The 15,443-nt window shown below is 49.9% G+C and overlaps 1 protein-coding gene across 10 annotated transcripts in view; it reads left to right on the top strand.

Moving 5' to 3' along the window:
* JADE2 (jade family PHD finger 2) overlaps nt 1–15,443 on the top strand; it is a 218,784-nt gene that overhangs the window by 150,340 nt on the left and 53,001 nt on the right. For all 10 annotated transcript variants that reach the window (XM_090064989.1, XM_090064988.1, XM_090064982.1 and 7 more), the window contains one exon: nt 13,739–13,908. In XM_090064989.1, coding sequence (XP_089921115.1) covers nt 13,739–13,908 — 170 coding nt within the window. The remainder of the gene's footprint in view (nt 1–13,738; nt 13,909–15,443) is intronic.

Here is a 15,443-nt window from a genome sequence, read left to right as displayed (position 1 = left end):
CAATTCTGCGGAAGTCAAAAGAGCTATAGTATCGTAAAACCAGCACAGGCAAAAGCAGTTATTTTTGACCCCCAGTTTTCCCCTTGTCTCTGTCAGTGTCTCACTGCTGAGGTTGAAGTTGGGTCTGGGGTAGTATCAGCTAAGGGTTGTTGAATCTATGTCATCTCAGGGTAAGACAGGAGCTCCAGAGTTTGTCTTCATGAATCTTTGGGCCTGTCTGCACCATCTCAAGGTTGCGCTAGAGAGTACCACAGGGAAGCATGGCTGCCCTGCGGACACTGCCTCCCCGAAGGGGTGTCAGGTGGTCTTACTCTTCTGAGTGAATGAGGTTATGAGCACATGCACAACACCATACGAAGGCAGCCTCTGTTTTGGGAGGTAGTGTGTCTGGAGCAGGCCTGGCGTGCTTTGTAGTGCTCCCCAGTATGCCCCTGAGACATGCGCTTCAGCTGTTACATGGGTAGGGCCAAATTCTTTGCATTTCATAAGACTGTATGAAATGTGCTTTTTATCCCCAGAGCAACATCAGTCTCAGACCCTACTTGTTACGTGTAGGGACACAGTCTAGCACAGAGGCAAGCATCTCTGCTTGTTCTTAATAGGTTCTGCTAGGTTCACTTTTAGACATCTTGGCTTTACTCTCTAAAATGGGAGCTACTGAGCCAAGGCTTCAGAGTGAGACTTATCTCCACTGGACTCTGCCAATGATGTGACTGGTTCAGTTACTTGCCTGCTCAGAAGATCAGTTCGCCTGTCTTTATGATGGTTTGATGGTTGTTGACCTGTTTCAAAGAGACACCGAGAGTCACCAAATGAGCACTTGCAAAACATTTCAGGATCCGCAGGGTAGGGGAGCTGTCTATGCGAGTCCAGTGAATTGGCATTAAGGTACTAGAGTCCCACCTAGAAGGGGAAATGCCGAACCACATTAAGTTAGTCTTTTCTTTTTGCAGGATGCACTTTGTATTAATACAGATTCCTTACTCAGCTTGATCCAACACGTGTTTGATTTAGACTTAACCTAGACACATTTCATTGCACCAAAGGCCTGTTTTGAAACGTACTTACTGAGGATCAGTAACTGTGCCATGTGCACTGTATCTGTTATATCTTTGCATCTAAATAAATACGTACTTAATAATCAGCTAACAGGTAAGGGGCAAAAAGTGTCCTGTGAATTTAATTTCATTTTAAATTTAGGAAACTAATTTAAAAGATGAAATGTGAGAGGAACCATAATTGAGGGCTTTATTACAGATATCAACATTAACTGCAGCAGATTACACTCTGAACATGAGTTATTAGGTCCTTTGCAAAACCATGTGTTAAATACAGTCTGACTGTATTTTTAGGTTTCACTGAGTGCATTAGCATAGTTTACTGCGAAGTAAGCATGTGCGTCTATACGTGCACGTCCTTGCTCTGCAGTAAACCTCCCTAATCCTGAGTAAATTTGCTACCAGTGATGTAGCGCTTCTGTAGACAGCAACGCCTGACCGGGAGCAAAATCTGGTCCCAGTCAGCTATCCACCGGGGGTAGGAGATAGCTCCCTGCCCCTGTGAGCTGCCTGCTGCGAGGGCGGGCTCTGCCACAGGAGCCCGGGTGGGGACTATGAGCCCCTTCCCTGACAGCAGCGAGCTCCAAGCCCCCTGCTCCGAGACGGCAATCAGAGAGCAAAGGCTGGAGATCCTTATCTCCCAGCCTCTGCTCCACCAGCTCTATTGGGGAACGGAGGGCTGGGAGACCCTTTTCTTTGTTCCCCCTTAGCTCCACACTCATGGAGTTGGGTGGAGAACAAGCTCCCCAGCCTCTCTGTGCCTTAGTGGGGACAGTGTCCCCCTGCCTCAGCAGCAGGGAGCTTCCAGCCCCCAACTCCCCGATTGCAGAGCAGGGGCTGGGAGCTTGTTCCCAGTCCCAGCTCCATGATTGCAGAGCAGCCCCATTTTGCAGATCACAATTGTGATCGCCGAGCAGGGACTGGGAGCTCCCTGCATGGGGACAGTTCCCAGCCAGCCCTAGGCTGCTCAGAGAAACCTGTGCAGCCTGGCAGTGTCTGGGAACTGGCCTGTTTCAGGCAGTCCCTGGCCAGCTCTGGGCTGCACATGCACATGGGGTGTTTGAGGCCTGGGGCTTGGAAAGAGCTGCAGTGATGGGGTAGATCCGAGCCCCCTGTCCCAATCCACCAGTGGGACAGGTAGCAGGGAGCTAGTTGCTAGCTGTCTGTGGATCAGGGCAGGTGGCTTGGACCTGCCCCTCCCTGGGCCAAGGCCAGAAGCTCCCTGTTGCCAGGGTAGGTGGACATTGGGGCAGGGGGACATTGTTCCTGCCCCAGCTGCAGGCAGCCCCCCCGACGGCCAGGAGATACCTGTTTCCTGGCCCTGTGCTCCCTGCCAGCCCCTGGGCTAGCACCAAGGGGGGGAGCCTTGAGTTCCCCCTGGTGGCAGTAGGGGCCCATTGCAGGGCTTCAGGGAACTTGGTGCAAATATCCTCCCTAATCCTGGCATGTGTAGACGCATGCCCCAAACCCCTTACTCCAGAGTATCTTACACCTGAGTAAATTTGGGCCAGAGTAAATGCATGTGTAGATGCGTCCACTGAGTAGTTAACTTACTGGTTACCAGCAGTAGGCACATGGTTGCAAAGCTCAGTGAAGGTTCACTTCTTTTCAGTAGCTCAGGGAGGCAGTTATGGTTAACATTCCCTTCTACAAGGGTATGGCTCAAGAGCCGTGCACGAGCATAGTGCAAATCAACACGCAGTGAACATGAACAGGTTTGTGCATGTCTTACTCCTTGAAAACCACCAGCACTCTGTACATGAAACCTCAAATACCATGGGTCACTGTCCTATTTACGGATAATACATAAAGGATTCCCCCAGCCACCCGCAGTCTGCACTTATATCTCCATCAGCCTCTGTGCCTGCTGGTGGCTGTCAGTACAGGAAATTGCCTGTGCTGTCCCTTTGATATGCACACAGGACATTCATCTTTGCACTTTTATGTCAGGCTAAAAATAAACTCTTCTCTCTGCTGAGGTTCAAAGCCCAACAGTTCGAGCATCACCAGTTGGACATATTTCAAAGTGTCACCTGTTGGAGCTGGCTGTTCAGTAAGCAAGTTATATAACTAGGATTAATGAAGGCTTAAGGCCTGAGTGTGCAGTGTAGTTCCCTGTATCTGTTTTGACATCTCTTGAACCCATTAAAAAGACATATTAATTGGTGCAGGATGTTTTTTTCAATCCAGCTCTAAGCCTTTTTTTTAACACCCCTGTGCTGATTCTGCCTGTGACTTACTGGAGACTTTTTGCTTTGCTCCATTGAGCTAGCTGGGAAATGGAGGAGTAAAATCAGTATCAGTGCTGGCTGTATCCAAGCATGTTAAATTAGTGGCCCCTATGATTTAGGTGACTGGGAGCTCCTTAAATCAAATAGTGAGACTCAGTACAAATGCACGTAGGTCTGAACTTCATTGCTTCTTCCTGCTTTGGATAGACATTCGTAGAGGACTCATCAAGTCCTCCAGCTCGACCCCAGACTGCCCCGGGCTCAGTGGAAAGGATTCTTTATCTTCCAGAATCCTGGTCAGGAAACTGGATGGACGTCCCAAGGGCATTAGTGGTTCACTAGCTGATGGGTGCGGGTTTCTTCCTGCTGCATCTGCTGGTTGAAATAGCCCTTCCTGGATTTTTCAGGAAACGCTGCTTGCATATTGTTCCTGAGATGTCAAAGTACTTTATATGAGTACGTAGGCTCTTTATCTTCAGTTTGGCAATGGGGAAGCCAGAGCACGGAGAGGTTAAGTGACCGGCACAAGTTCACACAGCAAATCAGTGGGAAAAGATAAGAACACAGGTGTCTGGACTACCATGCTGTTGCCTTCTAGATCTGCATCATCTCCTCTCTTGCTCCTGGAGGTGAAGTTTGGTGATCTGATGACTGCTCATGGAGTGGCTGCTGGGATGACAGTAGCTTTTTTTTCTGCTGCCCTGAGAGTTGGGAGTCCCAGATTCAATTCCCTGCTCTGCCTCCAGCTTTCTGTATGACCTTTGGAAATCCAAATCACTTCAGTCTGTCTGTGCCTCAGTTGCACATCTGTGGGATGGGCAGAATAGCATTGCCCCACAGGGTGGAGATAGCTGTGCTGGTCACTCACCTCACCCAGCCTGCTCCTGCAGGTGCATCCCCATTGGTGTGCAGATGCGTGCCTTTCCTATATTGAAATCTTTGGCAGCCCCATTTTAACATAAAGTTTAAGCAAAATTGAGCTGGCTCAATCCTCGCTTCATTTACCCTGGAATAACCCATTGGCTTCATTCCCCATTTGCACCCTGTACGTACAAGGATAGTCAAGCACACAGATTGTGCACAATCAGAGAGCTCAAGTACGGATGCTTTGCTGAAGGATGTCATACGATAATGTATCTTGCTGTTTTCTTGTTTGTTCCTTGCAGCATCTTTGTATATTGACGTTTGTGTCATGATGTGATATTTCAAGGAGGAAATGTGATCTGTGCAAATTTTGCTGCAAGCTTCAGCTCCTGACTTTGCAGAGCTGTGTCAAAGCTGGCAACGCAGTTTGCTTTTCAGTTCTAGCTCTTCCTGTGGTTGCATGTCATTATGGGTGACACTGTTGACATGTACATGGCAAGTGTCATACATAATGCCAGAAAGTTGCCAAGGAACAAGGGAGAATTGACAGCAAGCGCCTGCTCATTTCCAATCCAGAAAGTTTACGGCAGATGAAGCGGCTTCGCTGCCCTTCCTTGTGGTTCTCATTACACAGTGCTCAGAACGAATCTCCAGGAATGATGTGTGATGCCTTTGGTTGCTACGTATGCCAGAGCACTGCACACGCTGTTCATTCAGCCCCCTTTTTGCAGCGGCTTCCTTTAGGAGTCCCATAACAGTGGGTAGCACGCAGCCTGCCAACAGCATGTGGCACAGGGAAGAGGACAGTTTAGTAGGGGTATCCCTGCTCTTCTTACAGATGGTGCTTTGGGTGCCTAACATCTGCACAGAACAGACAGGACCTCAGTTGAATGTCTTACCTAAGTTCATATCTAAGTTATCTATTCACAGGACCAAAATCACTGTATATCACTTGTTTTAAAGGAATTGCTTGTGCCCGAAAGCTTGCAAATAAAGAATTTTTTTGGCAAGCGTCTAATCGGTCTAATAAAAGATAACACCCCTACCGTGAGTTCTGTTTCCTTCTGAAATGACCAGTAACTCTCTGACGTCAGAGGCCATGGAGATTACAGGATCTGACCCACGGCAAACAATGTCGCATCCCAGAGCAAAGTTCTCCTCTTATCTATGCTGATGTAAAATAAGTGTTAACTTCACAGGTAACAGAGACGTACGACTGCTGTTGGGATGAATGGGGCACACTTGATCCAACTTGGAAGGATGAAAAAGTGAACCGACCCCTTGAGGGCATGAGTGTGGGGTTGCAAGGAGTCCGGGGCTCTGGTTCCAATCATTCGGATTTTATGGATACCAAACCCCAGAGTAACTCCACTGATGTATAACTGCGGTGTAGCTGAAGTAGTTCTGGTATGTGCTGATTTCAGTCAGTGGAAGATCTAGCCCCTAATCAGACTTAGTGTTTCCTAGATGATCCTGAGAGCCCAGTGTAATACACGTGGGAGTCTTGTAGTTGACAGTGCTGCTGCATGTTTAGTCCTGCATCGCAAAAGCATTTCCAGACAGTCTTGGTTTGCAGGGCAGGGAGTGAATCCCAGTGAGTTTCCATTTGGTGGGTCACTATATTGTGCAACAGTTGGTGTATGAGGAGCATCCACGGCAGCATTGTGTATGCCTGCAGGTGCAAGCGTGCCCAAGTGTGGAGTAGAGGAGTGCTCTGTGCCGTAAGGGAGAGGAAGTATTGGACTCATAAGCTTCCTCTTCCCTGATGAGGACTGAGGCTTCCTTGATTCCTCTGAGGCCTGAGAGATAGTAGATGGAAGCAGGGCTTCCAGGTGTGGACAGCAATTGCAGCCCAGCCTGCCCGGGAAGCCGCACTCAGCTTCTGGTAGCCGAGCGGATGATTCTGAATTCATCCCGGGCAAGACAAAGCATCAAATGAATTCAGTGCATGAAGAAGAGGCCCCATCCTTTGAGTTTCTCAAAGCACAGACTGCATCCAAGTGCAGAACAGCGACTCACAGGCAGATTGTGGCCACCTTTGCTTCAGGGTCAGAGGTTGATGTAAAGGAGTCGAGGAGATGGGAATTTGGCCCTGAATATTTCCTTATCAGGGATTTAATGCCTTTCCTCCCACATCCTCCATCTTTTACTATTGATCAGTTTTGCTGCATGGCAGCCCTCCAGGAAAGGCCAGTACCTTCTGCTAAAGATTATTGGATCCCTGCATGCAACTTGCCAGGGTATTTATTGAACAGCATACTCTTTACTGAGCACGAGGGCCACTGCTTTAAAGAGGAAGGGGCATGTGATCGTTGCACGGTATCTCGGGGCCAGCTTTCTTTTTCCAGGGACGCTGTATACACAAAAGAACGGGCCGGGGCCCGTTTCTCCCCCACCTCCACAGGGTGTTAGTGGTGCAGTGGTGGGCACGTAGGGGGCATGTTTGGGACCGAATGCATTGACAGAGTGCCCCGTCGTGGACCTAAAGCTTTGTGTTTGCCCGTCTCTAGCTTCCCCCCTCCCTGGGCATGTGTAGCAAGCTCCTTTCTGTCTGGAGTATAGGGACTGTCCCTCAATAAGAGGCGAGGTTCCCAAGCTCCTTGGAAGTGTAGCACGATCCTTACCAACCGCACTCTGCTTTTAGCGTCGCAGTCTAAGAACAGCGAGGGCTTCGTTGGCTTCTTGTTGCCTCCCGATAGCCCTCAAAGTAAATGACTGCAATAGCTGTCATAGCTTGGCTTACCACATCTCAGCAGAGGCCGGGGTAGCCTACTTTTTCACAGGAGGTTTCCCAGCGCTGTGCGCCGAAGGCACAGCACATCTAACGATTTGGGCTAGCTATTTCTTTCCTGAAGTGGCAGTAACTCACGTGATTATTCTGAGTGATCCCCTCAGCGAGCTCTGATGGGGGGGAAAACCCCCCCATCCGCTCTGATATCGCAGGGAACAATGCGGGGAGATTGATGCGAGCAGATTTAGCCGTCGGGAGGGTTATTTGTTTGACTTTGGAATCAAAACGTGGGAGGTTGCTGCCAACAGGCTTATAGTAATGCTCACAAGACAGGAAGGAATAAAGGAACCACACGAAGTGAAAAAAGGGCTTAATTTCTTTGGCGCGAGGAGAAAGTATTTAACTCCTAAAAAGATAGATGGTTCCCACAGAGAACTCGACACAAAGCTTCTCTGGTGGTTGTTCCTTGTCGCTCTCCCGAAATGCAGGGCTGTGCAACAGGAAGCCTCCCGACTTATAGTTTCATAGTTTGTAGGGTCGGAAGGGACCTGAGCAGATCATCTAGTCCGACCCCCTGCCATGGCAGGAACGGGTACTGGGGTCAAACGACCCCAGCAAGGTGTGCATCTAACCTCCTCTTAAACACCCCCAGGGTAGGGGCCAGCACCACTTCTCTTGGAAGCTGGTTCCAGTCCCTAGCCGCCCTGACTGTGAAGTCGCGCCTCCTGATATCCAGCCTAAACCTACCCTCCGCCAGCTTGTGACCGTTATTCCTGGTCACTCCTGGCGGTGCTCGGGGGAACAGGGACTCCCCCAATGCCTGCTGATCCCCCCTGGCTAGTTTATAACAGGCCACAAGATCCCCCCTCAGCCTTCTCTTTTGGAGGCTGAACAGGTTCAGGTCCCGTAGCCTCTCCTCATAGGGCCTGCCCTGCTGTCCCCGATCATACGAGTGGCCTCCTCTGGACCCTCTCCATGCTGTCGACATCCCTCTTGAAGTGTGGCGCCCAGAACTGGATGCAGTCCTCCAGCTGCGGCCTGACCAGTGCCGCATGGGGGGGAGGATCACCTCCTTGGACCTGCTCGAGATGCATCTGTGGATGCATGACAAGGTGCGGTTGGCCTTCCTAACTGCCTCCCCACACTGCCGGCCCATGTTCATCTTGGAGTCAATGATGACTCCCAGATCCCTTTCCGCCTCCATGCTGACAAGAGGGGAGTTCCCCAACCTGTAGGTACGGTGCCGGTTGTTCCTCCCGAGGTGCATCACCTTGCACTTGTCAGTGTTGAATCCCATCCTATTCTCGTCCGCCCACCCCTGTAACCTGTCTAGGTCCAATTGTAGCCTGTTGCATCCTTCCAGTGTGCCCACAGCCCCCCACATCTTAGTGTCATCAGCAGATTTGAACAGGGTGCTTTTTACCCCCTCGTCCAAGTCACTGATGAAGATGTTGAACAGCGCAGGCCCGAGGACCGAGCCCTGGGGGACCCCACTGCCCACGTCCTTCCAGGTTGAGAAGGACCCATCCACTACCACCCTCTGGGTGCGGCCCTCCAGCCAGCTGGCGACCCATTTGACTGTGTGGGTGTCGACACCAGAGTCCCCCAGTTTCTTGATGAGAACATGGTGAGAGACGGTGTCAAAAGCCTTCCGGAAGTCCAGGAAGACTATATCCACTGCAACCCCTGCATCTAATGATCTGGTGATCTGGTCGTAAAAGGCCACCAGGTTGGTCTGACAGGACCTGCCACTGATGAACCTGTGTTGGTTGCCCCTAAGCATGCAGTCCCCTGCTGGCCCCTCCTGGATGTGTGCCAGCATAATTTTCTCAAACAGCTTGCCTGGGATCGAGGTAAGACTAACCGGCCTGTAGTTTCCCGGGTCCTCCTTCCTGCCTTTTTTGAAGGGAAGGGACTTAGAAGGGAAGGGAACAAAGAAAAACAGCCATCGGCTTTTAGAAAGAATCAGCTGCCACGGTAAACCCCACCCAGGACGGTGACACTGTTTTTACCTCCGGAGCAATGAAGATTGGCACCGTGGGCCCGGGACCACAGAGACAGGGGTCCTCTGCCCAGATTCAGCTGCTCCATATTCGCCTCCCATTGAACTCGTCTGGAGTCTCTAAAATGTAGGAAGACAGCCCGTCGTACAGACTGCCCCGGCGATTGTAGGACAGTAGCACAGAGAGAGAAGCTGGGACAGACCGTCGAGCCATGTGGACATTCGGTGTTTGAAAAAGCAGTGGCCCACTGATGGCTGCTGTCAGTGGTGTTATTTCCAGGGCAGAGGTGCAGAGGATTTTGGGGCAGGCACAAAGAAATACAAACCAAAGGGGCAATTCCCAACCCCCTTGGGAAAGTTAAGGAGCAATCTTGTACGTGGCCTCGCACAGCTTGGTGCACTGCGGAGTACGCTCGTGCAAGAGGGAATGGGACGGTCACCTTCCTGGGGTCCCCTGACCCCAGTTGTCTTTCCTGCTTGGTGCAGGGGGCTGGACCCAGTGACCCTCTGAGGTCCTTTCCAGGCCCTGACAGTTTATGAATCTATGAAACTTTGCACTGGGTAGCGAGCCAGGCAGGCTTCTTTGCTCTGCACACCCTCTCCTGGGTGGAGGGGGAGGAAGGCAGGGGAGGTTTGCACCCTAAGACTAACAAAGTAGATGGACAGAGTAAGGCCTGCTGCGAGTGATCCCTTACACCCTCTGCTAACGCAGCTGACAAGCACAAATGTGAGTTTGGGGCTCTGCACCAGTCCGTGGTCTGTGAGCAAGGGAAGGAGAGGGATTGCTGGGATAGGAGGAATGTCTGGAATGAGCGTGCACTCCTCCCCGTGCCTCGCTGCGTGCAGGGATCTGGTGGGTGACTAATGGCACGACAAGGTGGGGCTGCTTGCCTGGGTAAGACTTGGCGATGGGTGGTATCATTAAAAAGAGAGAGGAGAGCAGATTATTTTGAAACAGTGGAGCCTAGAGCTAAAGCAGATGATGGGAATCAGGACTCCTGGGCTCTGCCATTGCCTCGCTTTGTAACCTTGAAAGGGTTTGTACGCTGTGTCCCTTAATCTATGAACTGGGCTTGCTAATGCTTACTGGGAAGCTGTGAGGCTCTATAAATAGTCATTAATGTTTAAAAGCACTTGGGGATCCCGAGGTGAAAGGCTCTGTAGAACTGCAAGCAATTACTGCCTGGTAATCATTGCTTGTTTAACATAGTTCTGGGGACTGGGGCCAGGATTTAGGGAACATAATGGGACGGTGAGGCAGTCAAAGAGCTAAAATGCCTGAAAGCATATCAGGTAGAAGAATCTGCCCTCTAGGACCCCGGCCTTGGGTGCGTGCTTTCTTACAGGCCTCTCACCTGTTTGGAGAAGAGAAAGTTCCCTCGGCAGTGCAAAGGCTGCTTTGGCTGCTTACCTGTGTGCTTACACTGTGCTTACCTGTGCATCCAGGTGTGTCAGGAGGACAGCTGGCTTACCTGCTGCAGCTGGAATCTCTGTGGAAATGCTCAGCAAGCCCCACAGCCCCCTCACCAGATGCACTGAGGTCTTCCCCGTATGGGTTTACAGTGGTTTGTAGCTAAACCACGGGGACTTTGTGCACTGTCGACGGTTGCAGTGGCCTAGAGGGAGTTTGGAAAACTTGCTAAATTCCACACTCCTTGTGCACATCACTGACCTCAGGCATGCTCTCCGCTCTGCAGCAGGCCAGCAAGCGCAAAGAAACACAGCGCTGCTTGTGGCCCCATTGCAGAGCATGGGCACAGTGCATCTCAGGTGTAACGTCCTTGCATTTCAGCAGAGTTCACTGGCCCTGCTGGCATTGCATCTGCAGTGTATTTAGCCCTAGATATGTATCCTGAAGTTAAATTGTCAGGTTTCCAAATCGTAGACCTGCTCCACCTGTCCTTTTGCTAGAAGCTCAGTTTCTCTTTCCTCATTCTGCACGGTCTGGGTCTGAATGAATAAACCACTGACTGCAGGCCTGTATTTTCAGGTGCTTCAGTCCATACACGGGTTTCAGTCCATACACGGGTTTATAGGCCAGGCTTATTTATGAGTATTCATGTTGTCTGTGCATGAGGCTTTATTGCTGATCCTTGGCATTGCATTCAGATTCTTTACACACTTATGTTTTCCACTTTTGCTGGAGAGTGTCAGTGTGGCCTGGCCACTGTTTATGAACGTTGTGCTGAGGGGGCCTAGAGTCACGATTGAGTTCCCATTGCATCCCATGCTCAATACTGTGAGAGAGTTCTGCCCCCAGCAACTTGCACTACAGATGAGGCAAAGGGTAGGAGAAAGGAGGGATTATTGTCCCCATTTTACAGATGGGAAAACTGAGACTCAGTGATCTGCCCCAAGGCATCTGGGGCAAAGCTGGGAACTACACCCAGGTCTCAGGAGTCTTAAGTCAGTGCCTTAGCCACCAGGCTCTCAGAGTCAGCCTCCCGAGACCTCTGATGGTACAGGTGAATCTCATCCCTGTGTGCAGGCTGGCAAAGAGACGGAAAGACTTGCAAAACCAGAAATGTATCCCAGACCTTCTGAATCCTTGTTCTTCCCTCTGTCCACTCTCCTGCTCTTGTGGATGGCACTTTTTGACACTCCGTGCTGAAATGCAAAACCTGCCCAGTACCTGCAAACCATACATTTATCAATGTCAAACGAGATTTTCCTGGTTTTGACAGATTTTCCTTTCTAAAGACATCAAAGCATTCCCCCAAAATAAGCAGAAATGATTTGTTTTGGTGCCATGTCCTGTTTCCCTGGCACATGACACACTTTCCTTCTCTTTTTCATCTCATGGCAGCTACCCCACCTGGACTAGAAGCAGTGCAAAATATTTTTTCAAGCGGTAGCAGCATCTGGCTCTTTATATACCTTCCCTGGCCCTCCTCTATAAACAGCGCGTTATTACCCAGGGGGTTCTTTTTTCCTTCTGATTTTAAGGAAATGAAAATTAACGATGGGTAATTGCTCATTGCTGCTTTCCCTCCCTCTACTTGGGCTGTCTTGTCTACCACCTGCTTCTCAACTACAGGCAATGCCAGCATTGGAGGGGGAGTCAGTCATTGCCCTTTAAAAGCTGCTACCCCCCTCTCCCCCCATGCATCTGAGAGGATGCTGGGCACATATCCTTTAGACTTAATCACTGCTTATGCAAACACATCAATTAAAAACAACACCTGCAATGGCAGTGATCCCAGTGGGCTGATAGATAACCAAGAAGGTTTGGCATCCTGTTGAAGTACCAGTCTCACTGGGGGTCTCCCACAATGTCACATGTTCCTTTTAATGGCATGCAAGTGAGGCTTGGGAAGCAGTGAAAAATGATAGCCTATATGACACAGTGTAAATTCATTTAAGGTGTGAGAAAGAAGCCACCTTTCCCCTGGGTCCTACATTGTCCAGGCTTTTGTGCTGCGGGAGCCTGCTGTCCTGAGAGCAGCTGCAGCACGGGTCACTTGAGTCTTGAGATTTTGTTGTTTGAGGGAGGAACATGGGGGGCTGGCTCTACCGAATCCTCACTGTCCTCATCATTTGTGAAGTTGTTGCCATGCGACTGGAGACCCTGGTGTTTTCAGAGCATGTATCCATGAACATGTGAATTGCTGTGCGTTGGGCCAGGTACATACACAGATTTCTAACAGCAAACAGTATCAGTTACAGTTGGGATTTTTGGGGCAAAACAGTTACAGCAGAAAAACCCTAGCACCGATACAGTTGTAGGGTTGCAGGAAAGCAGGGCTGGAAGGGACTTCGCACTCAAGGCAGCAGCGTCCCTAGCTAAATCGTTCCAGCATAAATGCTGCTTATACCTCTGGTATCCCCTTTATGCATCAGAGGCATTTATACGCATACCTTTTTGTCCCACGACGCGCCAGAGGTCCACCGCTTTGGAGCACACTCGATTAATTGGGTCTGTTCCACCTGCAAGCTGATGTGAACTCTGCTGCACCACATGCAGTTGTACAAGTGGCGAAATGTGCACCAGTGCACAGAAAATAGCGGCGGTGCTCTTTCAAACTAAAACGTCTTCTATGCGTTTTAGTTCAAAAGTGCACCACTGCCATTTTCTCACATTTTCACCTCTTATACAACTGTAACCAATGCAGCACCGGGTGCTTTTCAAAGTGCAGTGCTCGCATGTGTAAAAATGCCCCTCGAGACTATACTGGTATAAACTGCTTGACTCTGTCTGTTACTGGTTTAACTATAGCCGTACAATTAAAATGGTACAGCTCTGGGTGTGAAGTAGGCCTTAGCCTTTTTTAATGTATTTCATTAGTGTCAGAAGGATGGAGATTTTTATAAGTGACTAATAATATTTGGGACCACAAGTTTCTAGGGTTCAGGGGCACTTGAAATGGGAACCAATTTTCACAGGGTTTTCCCCAGTGCTCTGAAAAGCAGGTCCTTTTAACAGGTCTCAAGTCAAGCCACAGAACTGGGGTGTCCAGAATCAGTGGTCCCTTCTGAAAAGTTCGTACTCTGGGGCCCAAACACTTAATCCACCGGTTCTCAAACTGTGGGTCGCAACCCCAAATGAGGTCACAACAGCAGCACGTGGGTTGGGGATAGAGGGCTGTGTGTTGGGACTGAGAAGCCATACTGAGGAAATGGGCTCATGCTGAAGAAATAGGGCCATAAATGGGGTCATGCTGAGGAAAAGTTTGGGAAGCACTGAGTTAGATGCTTAATTTTACACCTGTAAGTATTGACTGATTGATTCTAATTGGCCTGCTCATAGGCTTAAGAGTTAAGCACCTATAGTGTCAGGGATAGGGTCTCAGTGAGATGTAGTTTGTCATCACATTTCTTAGCTTTTTCTAATCCTTTCCTTTCTTCCTTCTAGGATTATACCCCAGCTAGAGAGTCCCTGTGTGCAGGTCTCACCAACAGATCTGCCCGACTCAGAGATTTCAGAGGCCACCAGGACATACTCGCAGGGGTTGAGCCGCTATGACCTGGACGAGATTGATGCTTGTTGGCTGGAATATGTTAATATGGAGCTCAAGTTGATGGGTAGGTATTTGTGTCATTTTACTGCTTCTCTGGGGTGTACCTATTAATTAATCATGGAAGATGGAAATTCCTGAGGACCTTAGGGCAGGGATCTCCTCTGTTCTGTTCAAAATGTGAGAGCTCCCCGGAAGAGATAACAGCAGAAGCTGAGCAGAGCTGAGCCCATGCATTTCAACGGTCCTGTCTCATACGGCGATTTAGGAACACTGAGATTAAGTATAAATCTAGACCGAAGTGGGGAATGGCCGGAGATTTCTCCCAGTAGAGCGTGGAGGTTGGTTTGCAGGTAGAATCCAGTTCTCCCAAATCCCATAAGACCCCCTCCACCTTCATCTCCATTGCTAGACCTGTCTTCCCTTAACACTAGCAATGTCAAAGTTATTTATCATAGATGACCTGGTCACATGTTTGGGAGCTAAATTGACAAGTGGACTCAAAGGAAAGAAAAGGCACTTCTCATTCCGAATAGATAACTCTAAAGCAGAGGCGTCAAAGCTACAGCCCATGGGCCAGGTCCTGTCCTAGGAGCCGTATCATCCATCTCCTGCTACGGTCTGTGGGTCTCAGTGGACCCGTCGGCAGCATGTGGGGCGTGCCGGATGGCTCCAACCGCCTCGTGCACACCCACCCTGGCCACTTCAGGGCCTTGCTGCATTCAGTGCCCATCGCTGCACACATCCTAGAGTGGCAGTGCAGCCGCCACGTGTACCATAGCCTTGGAGAGGCCACTTCAGGGGGCCCAGCCCCAGAGCAGCTGTGTGCTGTGCCTCTGCTCTGGGACCATGCTTCTTCATGGGCTGGCAACTCCAGGGGCGTGCTAACCACAGTGTCCACTGGGAATTGGCCTACTGGTGGCTTTGTTTGTCATCGGGAGATCTGTTAGTCCAGAAACTAGAACGTACAGTTGTCAGAGCTGGGTGAGATTTGCAGTCACTGCAGAGGGGGTTTTCCAGTCCTTGTTGGGTGAAGTCTACAGTGTCGTGGTTTCAGCCACTAAGAGAAAACCAGAAAATAAATCGCCAATAATAAAAGCATAGCCACTCACCCTTTAGCAGCAGTGGTAGGAATTCCCCAGGAGCGATACAAAGGTCTACAAGGGTGGGACCAGGTGTGGTACAAAACACTTCCATAAACAGACTCACTCATTGCTTAATAGTACATGTGCAGCCTTACGGTCCTTGGGCTATGTTCTGTGTTTGTTCACCCTCCTGTGTATTGTGGTAGGGCCTCACAGACTAGAGGGTAGCTCAGGAGTTGCCCCCTGTATTTGCTGATTGTTACTGTTTTCTGGGTTTTAGTGGGTCTCTGTTTCTTTGGCCGACCAGTGCCTTAGTAGCCAAATACCATGTCCTCATCACTGTGAACATAAAAACATTGTGGAGGTGCTTCTGGAGCTTGATTACTTACTGGTTAAATGTGCTACATCTTCTGCAGTCTCAAGAGTGAATCATAATTGTGCTTGCCTACTGTAACAGCCCCAGCTCTCTAAGTATCACACCCAGGTTTTGAAATGTTGGTGATCCGGCCAAGGGTTT

This window comes from Crocodylus siamensis, chromosome 10, assembly GCF_052110815.1.
Source record: "Crocodylus siamensis isolate JL-2025a chromosome 10, ASM5211081v1, whole genome shotgun sequence".
NCBI lineage: Eukaryota > Metazoa > Chordata > Crocodylia > Crocodylidae > Crocodylus > Crocodylus siamensis.
The sequence above is the reverse complement of the archived record's forward strand: the minus strand, read 5'-3'. Positions and strand labels throughout refer to the sequence as shown.